The sequence below is a fragment of the Canis lupus genome, chromosome 30 (assembly GCF_011100685.1).
Source record: "Canis lupus familiaris isolate Mischka breed German Shepherd chromosome 30, alternate assembly UU_Cfam_GSD_1.0, whole genome shotgun sequence".
Taxonomy (NCBI): domain Eukaryota; kingdom Metazoa; phylum Chordata; class Mammalia; order Carnivora; family Canidae; genus Canis; species Canis lupus.
Window position 1 is genome coordinate 34,564,164 of NC_049251.1, and position 18,808 is coordinate 34,582,971.

Consider the following 18,808-nt stretch of genomic DNA (forward strand, 5'->3'; position numbering starts at 1 on the left):
AGTTCTCAGGATATAATTCACTTTAATCTTTTAAGCATTTGACAGTATTTGCTCGAAAGAAGGAGCAACAAGTACATAATTATTGCACTAATTAAGCTGCCAAAAACACAAGCGTGCGGCAAGAGCACCTTTGAAACAGGGAGCCCACGACGCATTAGCATCTGCTGTAAGCTTATTAATCACCTAACAGGCAATTAGCAAGCTGTTACTGTTTGAGGCTGCTATGTAAATAAATTCTTGGGTTAATTTCTTCCTCTGATAATAAAGAAAACATTATGAAAATTAGCTAAGCGACAATGTAAATGATCTTCACTGTTAATTATATGACGGTGTTACATATGCAAGGACCCAGCGCTGATAAGGGCCTGGCTCCCCCCGCCTCCCCATTGCCCACCCCGGCCCCCACCTTGGCTGTGCCGCTTTAAAACTAAAAGTGTTGACACAGGTAATGTCACACAGGGGCGGGAGAGCCTCGGGGACTAGAGTCACAGCTGTTTGCTTGCGGCTCGCCCGGAGCAACTGCCAACGCTCTCAACCGGGACCCTCGCCTGAGCCTCAGATGCCCTTGGGCTGGGCCTGTGACCCTGGCCGGCACTGGGGGGCTAGGGAAGGGGCGAAAGACCAGGCCTGGGGCCCTCCCCACCCCACGGCTGCCTGTCCCCACGGGCCCCCCGACTGCAGCGCCAAAATAAAGCTTCCCGGGCTTCTGTGATTGTCACCAGGCCGCCGTTCCTCTGTGCGTGACATCTGCTAAACAGGGGCCCCCTGGCTCATCTGTCCGGTCAGGTGCACAGCGTGAGGCAGGTGTGAACCCTGCTCTAGAGTCCGAACCCTGCCCCCGCCACTCAATGGCCATGTGGCTTGAGACCGGTGACTAGACTCCCCCCAGCCCCACTTCCCTCACTTGCAAAATGGAATGATGGCAACAGCCCCTAACGGGGCGGCGGCGAACAGGGGTGAGGGGTGGCCCTGGTCAAGTCTTCAGCACGGAGCCCGCCCGTGGTGATCCCCCCGCCATTCACTGTCCTCATCACCTCTGAGCTGGTCATCTGCCATGCACCAAGGGCCAGGAGCCCAAAGGTGGAGGGCACAGGCCTGCCGCCCCGGGTCCTGAGACAGCCAGGACACATGTGTCCAAAGAACCAGCCCGCCGAGCAGCACAGACCACTAGCCCGGGGAGAGAGCTGACAGAAGCCACGGTGGTGGCCAGAGGGCTCAGGTACAAAACCCGTGTCTCCTGGAGAGCCAGGGTGGGGTCTTGGTGCTAATCAAGTCCAGTAGGGCGTCACGTAATGGGGCAAGGGATGGGCTTGGGAATCCGCCGGCAGCTTGTCTTCCTTTGATACAGCTCTCTGCTCTGAGCCTTCTTTCCTTCGGGGCCCTGGGGATGGAGATGAGGGATGAGACCGGCTTCCAGGAGGCCTGCTCCTGTGGATGCACGACAGGGAGGGCCCCTTAAGCCCTCTTTCTCATGGGGGTCTACTCCCACAGGCTTGCCCCCGGGCAGAGGACAGGGGGCCCTCGTCCCACTGCTGAAATGTGCCCCGACGTCAGCATCTGGTGTGCCAGGGCACGTCAGCTTAGTAGGGAAATTCCATCTTTTTTTTTTTTTTTTTTTTTTGGGAAATTCCATCTTAAACAGCCTTCTCTTACTGCAGGACTTCTCTGAGCACTTAAACAATAATATGCCCATATCACAGAGTGTCCATGTCTTCTGCACTTAAGGAGCCCCTACAATCAATAATAAGACCAGCAATCCATTTTTATTTTTTACTTTTTTTTAAGATTTTATTTATTTATTCATGAGACACACACACACACACACACAGAGGCAGAGACACAGGCAGAGGGAGAAGCAGGCTCTCTGCAGGGAGCCCGATGCGGGACTTGATTCCGGGACCTTGGGATCACAACCTGAACTGAAGGCAGATGCTCAACCAGTGAGCCACCCAGGCGTCCCAACAATTCATTTTTAAGTAGGCAAAATTATACTTTTTTTGTACCTTAAATGCACATATATCCTATGACCCAGCAGTTCCAACTCTGGGTATACACTCTAGTCTAAAAATTTTTGCCCCTGGGTGTCAGGAGATGTGTACTAGAATGTTCCCAGCAGGGACGCCTGGGTGGCTCAGTGGTTGAGCATATGACTTTGGCTCAGGTGGTGATCCCCAGTTCCTGGATCGAGTCCTGCGTGGGGCTCCCCGCATGGAGCCTGTTTCTCCCTCTGCCTGTGTCTCTGCCTCTCTCTGTGTGTCTCTTGTGAATAAATAAATAAAAATGTTTTTAAAAAGGGAATGTTCCCAGCAATGCTGCAATAATAAAAATTTGGGGGTGACCACAAAGCCGTCAATAGGGGAAAGGATAGATTGTGGTCTCCTCCTACAATGTGATATGTCATAGCAGTGAAAATTAGTAAACTACAACTATTCACAACAACAATGACAGTTTTCAAAAACAATGCTAGGGCTTCCAAAATGTCGAATAAAATAATGTCAGTTGCAGAAGTATATATACAGCTCAACACCATTCATATAAAAGCCCCCAAACATACGTAACAACATAATATTTAAGGAGATAAACTCTCTCTCTCTCTCTCCCCCATCTCTCTCCCTTTCTCTCTGTATACACACACCCACACACACACCCATGTATATGTATATACAAACAAAATTCAGAAATGTGGGTACTCTCGGAGGGGAAAAGGAATACAGAGAACTTTAAAGGTATTGCTGGCGGTCTGTTTCTTAAGCTGGGTAGCGGGTCTGTGGATGTTCTTCTACTTTTATGCCTTATGCTAATATATATATATACATAAATACATAGATGTAAATATATATACTGAATATACATATCTTTTTGCATACTTGAGACATTTTGTGTTAAAAATTTTAAATCAAGAAAAATAAAAGATACAGTCAGTTCACAGAAACTAAGATGTAAATGACTCTTGAGCGTATGAAAAGCAGCTCAATCTCACAACCTAAAACGTGAAAATTAAAAAACCCTTCTGCAGTGCCATTTGCCACCTGTCACGCTCGCAAAGATCACAGATGTGGTAATGCCCTGTGTGGTCAGGGATGAAGGGGAACGGGAAGCCTCCCGAATAGCCGTTGGGAGACAAAGGGGCACAGCCTCCCCGGGGGTTGCGGGGCGGTGGGGGGAGTTGCAGTTTGGCAACATGAATCAAAACCACAAACAGCATGTCACCTTTTACCCCACGGTTCCACCGTTCCATGCCAGGTCTTTAGCCTTCCAGTTGAACCCCCAGGGTTACAAAATGACTCGTGTGCAAGGATATCAGCTGTCGGATTGATTTTAGTAGTGAGAGATTAGAAACATCCTAAATGGAAAAAAAAAAAAAAATCCTAAATGCTCATTCATGGGATCCTAGTTAAATAAATTCTGGAATGGCGACAGGAGGAAGTGCCACAACTCTTCAAATGCGTGAGAGTGCTGACGAGGAAGGAGCTCCACGAGAGACTCTACAGGATCTCCCAAGATAGAGGAAAGGGCCTGCGCCCATCATATGAAAACACGGGCCCGTGCGTAGTACGTCCACCCTATGCCCCTCTGCACAATCGCTTGTCCATGCACCAAATCTCTCTTGCAGGCTTCACAAGAAAGCACCGTTAGCCTCTGACGGAAAGACCTGGATCATAGGCAAGAGAGGGGAAGAGACTTAGGTTCCACCGCATGGATGTTACACCCTGAATCTGACCCTCCTGATTCCTTCTGCCGACCAACCCTGCGTGGCCACCAGCCCATTTCACAGAGGTGGGCCCCTGCTCCTGCGGCCCCCTTTTGGCCCGTCCCCTGCTGGGGGGGGGGCCTCCCAGTTGACGTTACCACCACGGGGCCACACCCAGGGCCCATGAGTGCCCCACCCGGACGTCGCAGAGAGGTCACTTGGGTGCAGCACGTCTTCAATCACTTGGAGACAGCATGTGATGGGCAATCACTCCCCCCTTGTCCCCTGCGATACAGTTTAATGTGGCTTCTCCGGGGACCATCCTCTGGGATCCAGCAATCAGCTGCACTTAGCTGCAGCCAGCTAAGTAACACCCCCTCATCTAGGCTCTTCTCTGCTCACCAGGATTGCACTTCCTAATCATAAAGCAAGAGCACAGGAGGCCTCTGCCCCAGGCTTTTTTTCTTGGGAGCTTGGGGAAAAAAAAACAAGCCCTTTTTTGTACTCTAGGGCTTTTGTCCCATGTAATGTACCTAATAATATGTTAGTTGTATGTAACGTAATGCTGATGTGCTGTAAATGCTAATACGCACCTTGAATCTCCAAGAGGGTGTGAGTCTAGTCTAGCATATGTATGTATATAGTCTCTACTCTCTGCTCGGATGGGCCTCTGGACCCCTCTTTTCCAGAACACCTGTTAACCTCCTGGCATTCCTTGGGACATGGTTGGTAAACCACAGCCTGCCCGATGCTGCTCTGAGTCCCAGTTCTGCCCTCTGGAGTCGCCCAGGATGAGTCTCTCCTCTACCCCTGCCACCCGCCTTGCAGATGGAAGGCCTGGCTTGGGCCCCTGATCCTCCTCCTTTCCCAGTTAAAGATCTTCAGCTCTTTTAAAAGATCTCTGATAGGCTCCCAGCCCCTGCACCAGCTCGGCCGTCCTCCTCTCAAGAGTCTTTGCACCTTGACATGCTTTTTAATCTGTGACACCTAGAAATAAGCAAATGTCGGAGAGCGGCCGAGGAGTGCGGCCCAAAGGGAGGCTGTCACTCCTATGGCTCGGGGTGGGCGCACCGCCTCTGCCCAGCTGTGGGCATCCGAGGCCAGGAACCCCCCTAGTTAGCGGCTGCCTCTCGCTGCAGGCTTCCATTGATCTTGTGGTCCACACCACCGCCCCCCCCGCCCCGGGTCTTTTACACAAGCCCGGCTGCGAGCCAGCCTCCCACATCCTGTACTTAGCCAATCGATTTTTCTGAACCTGAAATGCAAGCCGTGACATCCATCTCTGTGATGCTCTCCTGCTCGATGCTGGGATCACCCGTGGCCCACGCCTGCCAGGGTCGTGTGAATCCTCAAACAGTCAGCATGAGCACGGGGAGGTGGAAAAGCTGGCTCCTGGGCACGTGTGACTCTGATCCACTCTGCCTTTACTTAGGAGGAGAGAGACAAGGGGTGACTTGGAAGCACCCGGGGTGCCTCCTCCCTCCCTCCCCGGTGGGTGACAGGCCTGCTTCCTGCGTCTGCATCCGCTCCTCTGCGGGTAGGCGCCTGTTGGTAAGTTCGAGGCCGAGCAGAGACCTCCAGTGACCTCCCTCTGGGCGGAAATGGAACCATCCATCAGCCCACTGGAGTCGGGTTTGTTCAATGAACTAGGAAACCACAAACTGATTTACGATCCAGCCTATATTTGGGCCCATCTTCTCTACACTGGTCTGTCTCGTCTCCTCTGTTTGCTGCTCCTCTGTGGGAAAACACCTAGTGCAGCTTCTGGCCTGAAGTGTAAGCAAGGACTGTGTTGTTTCTTTTTCTTCGATTTCAACCTTATGACTCTGGTCTCTGTTTCCTACCTCTGGCCTTCTTTTAATTCCTGGTGACCATGTGACTCCCTGGGTTTGAGACAGACCTGGGCTCTGTGGCAACCACGTTTGTCCGGTGACCACTGTAGGGTTGTGTGGGGTTTGCCCCCAGGGGTCCCCACGGGCCCATCTCGGGGAAAACCCCACATGAACTGCCTTTGATCACGAACCAAAGAAAGACGCCTTGAGCTTGCTTGCCTGATTCTAGAACTGGGCTGTGTTTCCACTGTCTGGGTTTCTGAATCGTAGCTCCCACCAAAGACCATTCTGAGGACCTCAGGAAAGTGCCTCTTCTTCCAGGGGCACATGGAACACAGATCCAGGAGCGATAATTTAAAAAAGAGAGAGAGAGAAAATTTATCCCCCGATATATTTACGTAATACGTGAACCAATAATACTAATATGAGTAAAGAAAAAGACACAGCTGCTAGTCTTCACCTTTGAAGGGGAGGAGATCCTCCTCTGGCGAGGTCATTGGAAAGACTGAACACAACAACCTGCCTGGTGTCTCCCAGCACCTTATAGGTATTTAATCCTGTGCTCTTTTTTGCATGCCAGAGATGCCGGTTGTGAACTTTCTGAGCTGGGGGTGGGATCTTTAAAATATGCTAATTTTAAGCTGAGCCCCAGGCAGAGGGAGAAGGAGACAGGGTGCGCGAGTGGTGGGCCCAGTGGTTAGCTCATCTTTCTGCGAGGAGACTTTGCGCCTTTGTGAGGCAATAATATGATAAGCGGTGCTGGCTACATGTGCTTCCTCCTGTCCCACATGAGGCCCTGGCCAGTGTCCCTTAGCTCCTGTTCACTCCTCTCCAGCCACACAGGCCTCCTCGCTAGGCCTTAACTGACCGAGGTCGTTGGCTACGCGGAGCCCATGCACCTGTCATCCCTTCTGCCTTGGACGTTCTTTCCCGGAGTTGCCTGCAGGCCTCTGCACAAACATTAGCTCCTCAGAAAGGCTCTCCGTGGGCGTCTAACATTTCCTGCCCCTCTTCCCCTGCGTCCCTCCCCAAGCCCTGCTCTATTTCTCATCGTAGCGGTACTTACCAACACCTGACGCTGATTTGCATGACCTATTTGTTCCTCCTTGCTCAGGGTCTCCTCACCAGAAGGTGAAGGCCCGGAGCACGTGGCTGCCACTCCGCAGGCATCCAGTGACCCACATCCGCGGAAAGGACGCCCAGTGAAGTTGCTCACCTCTTCCAGGGCTCAGGCCCCCCCCGTCCCTCCAGGAGAGAGTATCGGAGTGGGCAGGAGGCCGCTGCGTTCTGCAGCCCGGCCATCCGAAGCAACCGCGGCCGGGTCCTCCTCCATGGGGTGAGTCCTGGGGAGCAGATGAGGGTAAGCCGGGTTTCTGGCCAGGCAGGAGAGCAGGCCAGAGGACTGCACCATCAGGGCATAAAGGGCAGATGGAGAAGAGAACCAGGGTCGAACTGAGGTCAGGGGCCAGAATGGGGCAGTACCACTTGTGGGGCTAATGTCACTTCCAAGTTTCCCTTCCTGGGGGCTCAGTGTGGGTGGCCAGGGCTAAAAGCACAGATTCCAGGGTGGCCGGACCCCTTGCTGGCCACGTGACCTTGAGTAACCTGCTTCCCCTCGCTGTACCGGCCTCCTCCTCTGCAAACTGGAGCAACTAATACTCATCTCCCCCGCCGGCCTTCCCGATGCAATTGGACGTGACCCTGGCTGTGCAGCTGGCGGCTGGCTTCTAGTAGTCTGAAATCTGGGGTCCCCCCTTCCCTCCTCTCCTCTTCCTCTCACTTACTCCAGCTCCACTTGCTGAGGCTTCCAAGCTGGTAATACACCCACGAGGCCACATTTACAGACACTTTGGTTGGGAGGGGGGTGTAGGGAGTGGGAATGCTTCTGGACTCAGCGCCCCACAGCTTCGCACACATTGTCCCAGCTCCAGGCGCTGCTCGAACAGTGCATTGCAGGGCCAGGGGATGCAAACTCAGCAGGTTTGTGTTTGTTTGTTTGTTTAACTGAGGTCAAGTTCACATAACCTAGTATTAACCATTCTGGTGGCATCTGGTACGTTCACCATGTTGTGCACCCAGCACTTCCCGTCTGGTTTCAGGATGTTCTCATCAGCCCCAAAGAACACCCCCTACCCATGAAGCAGCCACCCCTCCCATTCCCTCTCTCCTCGGCGCCTGGCAACCACTCGTCTGCTTTCCGTCTGTGGATGTGCCTGTTCTGGATCTCTCATTTAGAGGGAAGCACGCAGTACGTGACCTTTTGTGACTGGCTTCTCTCACTTAGCATGTTCTCGAGGTCCGGCCATGCTCTGGCGTGTATACACTTCATTCCTTTTTATGGATGACTAATATTCCCCAGCAGCATTTCTTCATCCAAATGGAAGGCAGCGCTTTGCTGGTGGGTGGATGCGGGCATATGTGAAAGGAATTCAAAGAGGGAAGAGAGAGGAAGAAAGGAGAGAAGAGGAAGGGAGGAAGGAGGGAGGACAGAAGGGGGCAGGGAAGGGAGGCAGGGAGGGAGGGAAAGAGGGAGGAGGACAAAGGTGGGGCAGGGAGGGAGGCAGGGAAAGAGGCGGGGAGGGGGGAGAAGGGAGGAGGACAGAGGTGGGAGGACGGCCACCCTGGAACAGGGGTGAGTCTGAGTAGCCGGGCTCCAGCCCCTGCAGCTCCCAAGCCAGGACAGCGAGAGCAGGGTTTGGTGATCCCTGAGGATGAGCAAGGGGCAGGCAGGGGAGTGGGGTGGCGGGCCGTGCTGGGGTCTCAGAAATCACACACTTGGTCCTGTGCTTCTCAGGATCCCCACCTTCCTCACACCTGTCCCTTCTTCTGCACCAGGCCTGTGAAGACAAAGGCAATCCCTGGTCCTCTGACTCCGCCCTGAACTCTGGGAGGTGCTCCTCCTTCCCTGTGCTGGGGGAGGCCAGGTGCTGCCCGGCCCTGCTGGAGCTGCTGGAGCTGCTGGGCTGTGTGTGTCACCACCTCCCACCCCGTCCTTGGACCCCAGAGCGACTGGACCCGCACCACGTAGCTGCTGGCCGGGTCCGTGGCCCCACGCTGGGAATTCAGGAGACAGGCCCGGCCAGATGTGCCTCCCCTGCTGGACAAGGAAGTGGGGGTGAAAATGCAGCCCCCATCTCTGCAAGATGGGGTCCCCCAGGAGGGTTCCATTCAGTACAGACCCTCTTCTCCCTGCAGCTTAGGGCACCACTTCTCTGCACCTGGTGCTCAGCTTATGCAGGCCAGGGAGCCCGACCAAACGAATATTGACTCATGTCGGCCTCGAAGGCGTTTGACGCCCCAGCCTTGTTTTAATGTAATGGTTTGGGGAACTACGGATTCCCTTCGGATTCAGGCTGGTTTGGGAAGGGTCCCGCGGTCCCCTCCCTGCCCTGATGGGAGCATAGGTTTGGTAAGTGGCTCTCGAGAGAAATTCGTATCTGGGTTTGGTTCAAGAATTAGCAAAGATACGCAGTCCGCTCTGGTCTTGGGGTGAGGCTTTGGTTCAGAGAGAGGACAGGGCTGGCTGTGGAGCCCAGGAGGACACGGCCGCCACCGCCCACTGGGCCCCCCGCCGCGGCTTGGGGGGTCCTGTGCTGCATTTAGAACAGGAGCCCTGGCCCTCAAACCCAGTCAGTCTCCCAAGGGCAACACTGTTTGATTGATTTTGAAACTGTGACCGTGAAACGGTTAATAAAAACCCGATAGATCTGCACGGAGGTGCTTTCCGCACTGCGCGGCCCCTGCTTAGATGAGTGTGATCCGTCACGGCCAGGCACGGACGCCCAGAGCGCCCTGCACGCAGGAGGGGGCTGTGCAACCACCGGGACCCCCGACTTCCCCCGTCTGCCCCTTGCCTCCAGGGATGACGGAAACGTCTGCCTCTGCTGACACAGCTTCTCCGCTCTTTAGGACAATGGTTCTCAAAGTGGGGTCCCCCACGCCACCACAGCATCATCACCTGAGAAAACTTCAGAAATGCAAATTCTTGAGCTCCACCCCTTGCTGCTCACCACCCCTGGGGCCCCCCACCTCTGCTCTGCAAAGCGCCCGCCACCCTCCGGGTCTTCGGCACCCGGGGCTTCCCACCGTGACTCTGGCTCTCTGTCTACGGTATCTGACAAATGCAGGTAACCCTAAGGCTGAAAGTTTCATCCTATATGGACAAGGGTTTACATTTGAATGGGGGATAAAATACGGAATCTCCCACACTGGAGGTTGACATCCCCATGGAGAAGAGGGAGGATCTTTGTTAGCAAGGAAGGGGCCGGCAAAGGGACAGTCTCTGGCCCAAATCTTCCTGCTGCTTCAAAGAATTGGGATACGAGGGGGTAGAAAAGCCTAGAAGTTAGGAGTGTGTGTTCCGGAACCAGAAACCTGGGCTTAGGTCCCAACTCGGCCTTCTGCTGGCTGTGTGACCTTGGGTGGGTCATCTGATCTCTCTGTACTTTGCAGTGCCTTGATCTGAAAATGAGGATAATAATAAGACTTGGCTCCTAGGGTTGTCCTGAGGATTTTCTCAGTTCTGCACAAAGGAGTTCTTAGGGTAGGGCCCTGCCCCTCTAGCAGGGGCGCTCTGTAGCGCTCCGCCACTCCCCTTGGGCCCACGGCTCCCCACCTATTCCATGGCCAGCTCCTTGTCCCTCCGGGGCTCCTGTCCTGTGAGAAGCAGAAAGCCCGAGGCCTGGCTTGAGGATGGTGACGTTGCTCTGTCCCCACCACTGTCACTGAATGGGGTAGCAGATGCTGGCCTGCTCCCGTCCCTCAGCTCCCCAGAGGACACAGAGATGAAAGTCGGAGGCTGTGGAAAAGCCAGAAGGGACAGGAGGAGGGAAGAGACAGGAAACTAGATGGAGACAAACAGGGGAGGACTAGAAGGGAGAGACACACAGGGAACAGGAGAGAGGGAAGAGGACCGGAAGCGACAAGCAGGTCACTCCAGGGAAGCCCTGTCCCTTGGGCTTCGACTTGTCCCTCTGCGGCCCAGTTACCTAACCAAGCTACGGCTGGGAGCCAGAGTCCAACGTCTCGGAGCGCTGAGAATGATGCAGGGGGTCTCCTTCCCCCCCACTCTGGAAACCCCAGCCTCAGGGCCTGTCCTGGGAGCTGGGGAGGGTTGCCTGACCTCAGCCACCTGTAGAGCTTGAGGCCCGTGAGTCCCCGGCGAGGAAGCTGGGGTGCTGGGTGCTGTGAGCCCAGGCTGCGCTCGGGTCAGGAGCGTGGCTCATCCAGGCTGGAGAACGCTGACCTCTGAGCTGCATTCTTTCGGCACCTGCCAGAGCCTGGGGGGCACCAAGTCTCCCCTCTCCGCTTCACCCCGGCTTTGACCAGCTGCTGGGAGCAGAGAAGGAGCCTGGCACCACACTCTGCCCATAGCCCACGTCTGGGCTCTAGAGAGCCTGACATCCCTGCTAGTAGCTCCAAGGGGATCCGTGAATGTCCCACAGCAGCTGCTCTTTTGGTTTTGCCTGCTGTTTATGGAGCTCCTTTGAACAACAGCAGGTGATGGGGTACCTGCCCTTTGGGGGGAGGTGGGTACGGGGTGCAAGGAATCAGGCCTGGCTGGTGCATACTCCCTCCCGCCTGTTCACATACAACAGCCCCGGTGAGGGGACCTGGGGGGATCCAACCCCACTAAGCTCCCCGGAGTCAGTGGGACACTTTCCCTATCTTGCTAGATGCACCTGATGGGGAGGCCGGACCCTAGGCCAGTGGCACACACAGCCACCACGGGTGACGGGTACTCCTCTCCTGGAGAGAGCCCAGCCCCGGCGCTCCAAGACACCCACCACCCAGCACTGATGAAATGCCCCCTCCTCTGGACGGAGGGCACACACCTGCTGAGTCTGACTCACTAAAGTGTTTTCTTTAGCCCATTCAGGGCCTGTTTGTTTCATTTAATTTGAGGGCCTCGGAATGGAATGTGCCCTCTGGTAGGTCACAGTGCCAACCTCTCTCTCCCGTCCTGCCCTCCTCGGCCCCAAGGATCCTGGAGCCTGGCTGGTGTTCTGAAGAATCCGATGGCCTCAGCTGGGCCCGCTGCTCTCTGGGAAAATCGTGAGGGACACAAGCATTTGGTCACCCCCTGCAAACGTCCACTCAGGCTGCTGGCTCTTTGCTCAGCACGGGCCCATCAGGTCCCCCAGCCTGGGCCACCCCTAGGTGAGGCCTCTGGGGAGAAGGGGTGTTCGCAGAGGACTGAGGAGGGGGTGAGGCGGGGCGGGGTGGAGGGTGCAGGGAGTGGGTGGAGGGAGGCCTTATTAGCTCTTCACTGGGGAATGAAAGTGGCTGGACGCCAGCAGAAATTTCAGGCTGGAATCCAGGACATTAAGATTTCTGGAATCTCCCCCTCTCCCCCCACCTCCACCCCCACCCCCACCCCGGGTCCTCCCTCCTTCCTTTGTTTCTCCGTTCCCTCTGGCCATTTCCCTATGGAGACTGGTGATACAGGCCCTCAAAACACAAAGGCCTGTGTGTTTATCTTCCCAGATCTGAGCTGAAGCAAGGAAGCTGGGCGCCCTGTGGCTGGGCTGGGCGGGGAGGAGGTGGCTTTAGTTTAGAAAGAAAGCAGATCACAGCCCCAGAGAGAATAAAGGGGTCAGTGTGGAGGCCGGGGAGGCACAGCGGGCGGGATGCAGAGGGTCCCAAGCCCTGGGATGGAAGAGTCCCTGCACACGTGGGTGACACAGGCTGCCCCCCCCCCGACCCCCCGGCCTTTGCTCACACTGGCCCATCAAAGCCCAGGGTCAGGTGACCCGTCTGAGGGCCTCATGCTCTGCTGGTGAGAGGGCAAGGTGGATGAGATGGAGGATTTCTTGTCCCTTCCCAGCTCACCTCTGCTTCTACAAACTAGTGTCTCCCCCCACCCCCAGCTCCCCCTCCTCCGGGGCTCACAGCTCCCTAGTGTTTTACCAGATAATTCTCACTGTTACCTGGACGCACGTGCTTTTACTCTTGGTGTGCTTTGGAAAACCAGAGTGGCTACATCGAATGGTGGTTTGATGGATTTATTGCCTAGGATGAGGCTGAGTTAAAAATGTGAGTTGATTTAAGGAAGTAGATGAAGTAAATAATAGTACAGGTGGTGTGTAGACAAAGCTCGAAGTTTCGTGGGATGCGGAAGGCTGAAGTGTGGGAAACCCAGTGTGACCCCAGACAAGAATGGGTTCCCCAACCGGACCGTGCTTGTTCTGACTCCACCCTGTATTGCACTTAACTGGGGCGCAGCCCCGGAGACATGGAGAGGGCCGGCATTCGGCGCACATGTGGGGGCCACCGTGTGCCCAGGCTTCCCCGGGGCAAGGGAGCTGCTCACAGGCCTGGTTCTGGGCCTCGTGTCCTCTCCCCATCTCCGACAGCCTTCACCCTTGGTATTCCGCTCTTCGAGAGGTGCATCCGGGGAAGCCACTTTGCTGGAGCACCCCCGCCATCCTGCTCCCCCAAAACCCACAAGTGGAAAGCAGTTTCAGAGGTGTGCTCGCCCTGCCTGACTCCTTCCTTAGGAGCTGGGAGGCCCCGTGCACCAGCTGGGGGATCTCAGAGCTTCACACTCCTCCTCCGCCAAAGGGAGGTCCCGTTGTCATGTTGCTCTGAGCTGGGAATGACAGGAAGCAGGAAAGCCCACGGTGCCTGGCAAGGCTCTGGCCTCCCGGTCCCCACCCCGCCACCCAGAGCCCCTGTGACAAGCCAGAGGAGGGGGCAGGTGGAAGAGGAGACAGGCCTGCAGCCTCTCAGCGAGCTCGGCGCTGCAAACGTAGACTGCCCCCGGTGCGGTTGCTGGCTTCGTCGGGGAAATTACTTTAGCCCGGCATCATTTTTTCTGTGCCTGCTCAATAAAATAATTATTGATGGCCTCATCCATTTAAGTCACAATCAAAATAGCAGCCAAGATGGGGTGGCCCTGGATTATATCACCAGAGCAAGGAACTAGTTTCCATCAATTCGCAAATACATTCACATTTAGGTGAAAAATTATGCCATCTGGGGTCAAATATATCAGAGGCTGGGCGCTGGGCGGGAGAGGGCCCAGGTCTCAGGGGGTCTCCACGATTCAGCAGAGTAGGGGACAGCCTGAGTGGGCAGCGGAGGAGGCCCGTGCCCGGTGGACGTGAGAGGAGCGGGCCCCATCCCTCCCAGGAGCCTCCCAGGGGGCTAAGGGCATCAGCTTTTCCAAAGGAAGAAAGACAAATACGTGCGGGTTGGACAGGAGAGAGACCCACAATTTCCCAGGTGTTAACAGCCATGTTAACAGGTGTCCAGCAACTCTCAGCATCCAAGGTGGGACAGCAGGTGGGGGAACAGCGGAAAGCTGGAGCTCGAGACAGGTAGGGCGGGAGAACGGGAGGGAGGGGGGAAGGAACACCCCCCAGATGTCGCTGTGTGCCAGGCACTGGGCTGGGTGCTCGGTGGCACCCATTGCTCCAATAGCCCGTGAGGCCAGCAGTGGCATCTCCACGGCCGACGTGAGGACAGGAGGCTCAGAGAGGGGAATTCACTCCTCCAAAGGTGCACAGTGTGTAGAAGACAGAACCTGGCATTCACGTCAGATTTCCCTGTACCTGGGGTCTTCTCTGGAACGGCCTCCGTCAGTCACTTGCGGGTACCTGTTTTAGGTGTGTGTGGAATGGGGACTGGTTTTCTTTTTTTTTTTTTTAAGGTTTTTATCTTGATTTCTTATTTTTAAAATATTTTTATTTTATTTTTATTTATTCATGACAGACACAGAGAGAGAGAGAGAGAGACAGAGACCCAGGCAGAGGGAGAAGCAGGCTCCATGCAGGGAGCCCGACGTGGGACTCGATCCTGGGTCTCCAGGATCACACCCCGGGCCGAAGGTGGAGCTAAACCACTGGGCCACTGGGGCTGCCCGGGACTGGTTTTCTGAAAGTGGGAACGTAAATTAATCAAGAAGAGAGAGAGGAGACCCTCCCCTGTGGGTCTTGGAGGTCATGTGGGCCTAGCTGGGCCCTGCTGGTCTGGAGACAGCCCCCGTGTATCTCCAGGGCTTTTCTCAGAGCCCTTTCCACTTAAGGCTGGCTCCAGCAAATCTGGCTTCTAGTTAGGTTTCCCCAGACCCACCTCCCCAACCCCGCCACCTCCTGATCTCCGACCTCTGACCCCCACCCCCTCAACACACATCCAGGGGAAGCCTGTTCCTAGAGCTTACGTACTGCCTAGTATGCATGGGCTCACCTTCCCCTGGGGGTCTGAGCTTCAAACCTGTATTCTAATTATGGCTTGAAAGGCGGTGACCCCGGAGATGAGATTTCAAGGGTTGACCGAAAGCATTTTAGGGTGTGACATGTCTCCCCTGTCCCCCCAATATCATACCATGTAGGGCATTGTCTTTTCCTGTCTGCTCAGCACCAGCCCTGAGCATGTGCCTTCAATAAACACAGAAGACTGTGGGATCCATGTTGGAGGCACAGGATAGGAAACGCTGGGGGGGGGGGGGGAGATCTTAAATCTGCCTCCCCAATGTTTGACCCTTCTTTCACCTCCTTTAACAAGACGTCTCTTTATTGGCATGATCTTACCTGCCAAAGCATTCTGCCTCGCAGTGCTTGTTCTGGAAACTCCTGGCCCCATGCACAGTCTCAGTTTGCACCCCGGGCCCTTGGCACCCGCCTCCCCCATTCAGGGGACTGCCTTCATCGTGGCCATTGGGCCATTTTGGAAAACAGCCTGACACTTCCACAGAATGTTAGCTATAGAATTATCACGTAAGCCGGCACTTCCACTCCTAGGCATAGGCTCCAGAGAAATGAAAACAGAACACTTGTCCATAAATGTTCGGAGTAGCATAATTCATAATAGTCCCCAAAGTGGAAACACCCCAAATCTCCATCCGTTGATGAAAGGGAATAAAATACGGTATATCCGTACCCTGGAATCCTACTCCCAATAAGAGGCGAAGGGCTGAGACGTGGATAAACATGAAAACGTGCTGCTGAGTCAAAGAGGCCAGTCACAAAAAGACCCCACATTGTATGTCTCCATGTATAAAAATGTCCACAACAGGCAAATGGGTAGATAGGAGGTAGATTTGTGGTAGCTTCGGGCTGGAGAGCTGGGGTTGGGGAGAAATGGGGAGTGACTGCTAATGGGGATTGGGGTTCCTCTTGGGGGTGATGAATATGTTCCACAGTCGACTATGGCCATGGTTTTGCACAATTCCGTGATGACACTAGGACCATTGAACTGTTCTCTTAAAATGGGTCAGTGTCGGGTATAGGAATTATATCTCAATGAGGCTGTTTAAAACAAATCATGGCAATGTACATGGCTCGGCCCCTCCGGCCTCTGACACCTTGCTTGCCCCTGCTGACGGCAGCCTTTTTACCTGCCCTTTTGCCACGTACGCAGACCTGTCACCTGGCTCTCCATCCATCAATCACCCAGCTTCTCCTAGTTGCACCTGCTTCTGCCCACCCCAGCCGTGGCTCCCCACCCAAGTGCTCCCTGTTTCCCTGATTCACATGGCTGGGCTCATCGGCCACCTGGGCTGGAGCCTCCTCCAGCTGGGGCCAGATGGGGAATGATGCTGTCCCAGGGTCCTGAGAGCTGAGATCAGCCCTGGGAGATCTCCTCTGCTCCTTGCCCCGTCCTGACCGTGCTCATTTCATGGTGTACTAGTCTCCAGTGAGGCCCTGGGACAGACGGCTGAGTTTGAACCCTGGCTCTGCCACTTACCAGCTGTTATGGGCTAAATTGTGCTCCCTAAATCCATATGTTAAAGTCTTAACCCCAAATATCTGGGAATGTGACTGTATATGGAGGTGGCATGTTTAAGAGGTTATGAAGTAAGATGGGGTCCTAAGGGTGGGCCCTAATCCAATAGCACTGGTGTCCTTATAAGAAGAGGAGATTAGGACACACACAGAAGGAAGGCCACTGAACACACAGGGAGTGGGCAGCTGTCCACAGCCATTAGAGAGAGGACTCCGAAGAAACAGGCCGGCCTGCACCTTGAGCTCAGATCCCTAGCCTGCAGAGCTGTAAGAAAATTGATTTCTGCTTGTTTAAGCCACCTGCTCCACGCTACTTTGCTATGGCAGCTCGAGCCAACTATTACACTAGCTACGTGACCTTGGGCGAGGCACAATCCGCTTCGTCGTGCCTCAGTTTCCTTATCTGTGAAAGGAAGATGATACTAGCACCTATTCCTGAGGTCGCTGTGAAAATTAAATGAGCTATACCTGTGAGGACCTAGAGGGTGCCTAGCACATAGTAGGTGCTATATGTGTGTTCCTATTACTAATATTAATAGGAATATTAATATTCCTATTATTAGTAGTATTTCTATTCTGCATCAGGGACACCACTCAATAAAGATTTCCAAGGACCAACGGCATCAATTGAAGGTGCAAGCTTTACTTTAACACTTACTCTTTTAGATTCACGAAAGTATGCCAGGAGGACGCCTGGGTGGCTCAGTTGTTAAGCCTCTGGCCCTTGCTTTTGACTCAGGTCATGATCTCAGGGTTGTGAGATCGAGCCCTCTCCCTCTGCCCCACCACTGCTCTCTCTCTCTCTCTCTCTCTCAAATAAATTAATAAATAAAATCTTAAAGAAAGAAAGTATGCCAAGAAATGTGCAGTTTTCACTGTCTTACTTGACAGAGGAGAAGACGCAAACAAATTCTCATCAATGCGTTAGTCAAATAATGTACAGAACATCCTACAATGAATGGGCCGCTATGCAGCTGCTAACAAAAAGAGGTAGCTCTGAAGGTCAGGTTGTGAATATACAGGGACAAGCAAACATACAGAAATGCGTGGACATAGGAGCATTGCAATGCCAAGTACAATGGGTATCGTATGACCCTCTTAATGTAAGTAAATGAATACGGTGTGTTACACGTTTATAGAAATGTCAATACTGTTATGTATACTTTATTTTCCTAGAAAAAAGCTGTTGACAGAGATTATATAGGAGAGAGACTGGAGTATCAAAGGACACTCTAACAATTTATGTCACACCTTTCTGAAATTAGCGTTTTACTTAAAAAAAAAATCGGAGAAGGACAAACATTATATGGTCCCATTCATTTGGGGAATATAAAAAATAGTGAAAAGGAATAAAGGGGAAAGGAGAAAAAATGAGTGGGAAATATCAGAAAGGGAGACAGAACATGAGAGACTCCTAACTCTGGGAAACGAACTAGGGGTGGTGGTGGAAGGGGGGGGGGGGGGGGGGGGGTGACTGGGTGACGGGCACTGAGGGGGGCACTTGACGGGATGAGCACTGGGTGTTATACTATATGTTGGCAAATCAAACTCTAATAAAAAAATAAATTTATTAAAAAATACTGTAACGAGGATTAGCTGGGTAATGAATTATGGATCGCTTTTGGGTTTTTTTTTCCTTTATTTTTCCTTGTTAAAACAATAAACAACAAAGAGCCCTTAAAAGAGACGCTCTTGTAAAACCACCCCTGACTCCAGATGCACTACACTCTCCTAGTCCCTGGCTCACGGATTTGCCCATCACTGTTCCCTACCCTGGGAAGGTCAAAGGTCAGGATTCCAGCTCAGGTCTGCCACAGCTGGGGGTGTCCTGGAGAAGTCCTTGAGCAGCCTCAGCCTCTCCCTCCCCATCTCTAAGATGGAACACTTGCTCCTGCCCCATGACATTGCAGGTCATGGTGGCATCCAAGTCGTGATGAGAACTCAGCTGTCCATGCTTTGCATTCCTCCCGTGGGGTCGGCTCTAGAGCCTTTGAGGGGCCTAGTAAAGCTGCAGAGTCCAAGAAACTCCAGAGAAGAAGCTATTCTGGGCCTCTTCTGCTTATAGGACTGTCCCATCACCTCCACCTGGTCCCTGGGTCCTTCGACCAGTGAAGTGCCTTTTTGGTGAGAGGCAGAATTGTGGATTCAGGGCACAAGGCCTGAGACAGAGACCCTGGCTCCGGGGGGTGCACAGAACAACTCAGGACACAGGGAAGCTGTGTAAGGGTGCAGAGAAAGGAGAGGTTCTTTCCAGCTGGAGGGTTGGGAAAGGCTCTTGGAAGTGGTGAAAGAGGACAGTGCCTATGCCTGGAGAGATGTGGGGAAGGACATACCAGATGGAGAAAACTGCAGGAGAAGGAGCCCAAGCTGGCAGGAAGAGTGAGAAAGAGCTACCTCTAGGTTCTCGGGGGCCTGGGGCAGGACTCCGTCCCAACAGCAGCACCCTGCCTGCCCCGGATTCCAGAACCCCCGGGCCCTACCTGCCTTCAAGCCCTGGTGTACTATAGGCACCTGATCCCTGTGCTTCTCCTTTGCATCCCCTGGTGTCCTCAGCTGGG

The 18,808-nt window shown here is 53.9% G+C and overlaps 1 protein-coding gene and 1 long non-coding RNA gene across 10 annotated transcripts; one reads left to right on the forward strand and one right to left on the reverse strand.

Annotated features, from left to right (window-relative positions):
- Nucleotides 1-2,247: 2,247 nt before the first annotated feature.
- On the reverse strand, nt 2,248-6,217 carry LOC111093347. The gene is made up of 3 exons (XR_005381835.1): nt 5,984-6,217; nt 4,947-5,837; nt 2,248-3,652 (listed from the first exon to the last, which is right to left on the reverse strand). It is a non-coding gene; the product is annotated as an uncharacterized LOC111093347 (long non-coding RNA).
- A 108-nt stretch (nt 6,218-6,325) lies between these two features.
- On the forward strand, nt 6,326-17,054 carry LOC102154051. Of its 9 annotated transcripts, none has more exons than XR_005381831.1 (7): nt 6,326-6,859; nt 7,623-7,771; nt 8,359-8,932; nt 9,433-9,650; nt 11,506-11,682; nt 13,023-14,132; nt 14,239-17,054. XR_005381831.1 is itself a non-coding variant. In XM_038580849.1 (7 exons), exons 3-5 carry the CDS (start codon nt 9,272-9,274, stop codon nt 13,448-13,450), a joined length of 984 nt encoding a protein of 327 aa, XP_038436777.1. In that variant the 5' UTR covers nt 6,326-6,859; nt 7,623-7,771; nt 8,359-9,271; the 3' UTR covers nt 13,451-13,844; nt 13,948-14,132; nt 14,239-17,054. The 9 variants fall into 9 exon arrangements, 5 of the variants coding, with proteins under 5 accessions (XP_038436777.1, XP_038436778.1, XP_038436780.1 ...); XR_005381834.1 differs by having other exon boundaries at nt 8,359-8,638; XR_005381833.1 differs by having other exon boundaries at nt 8,359-8,562.
- The last annotated feature ends 1,754 nt before the right edge of the window (nt 17,055-18,808 follow it).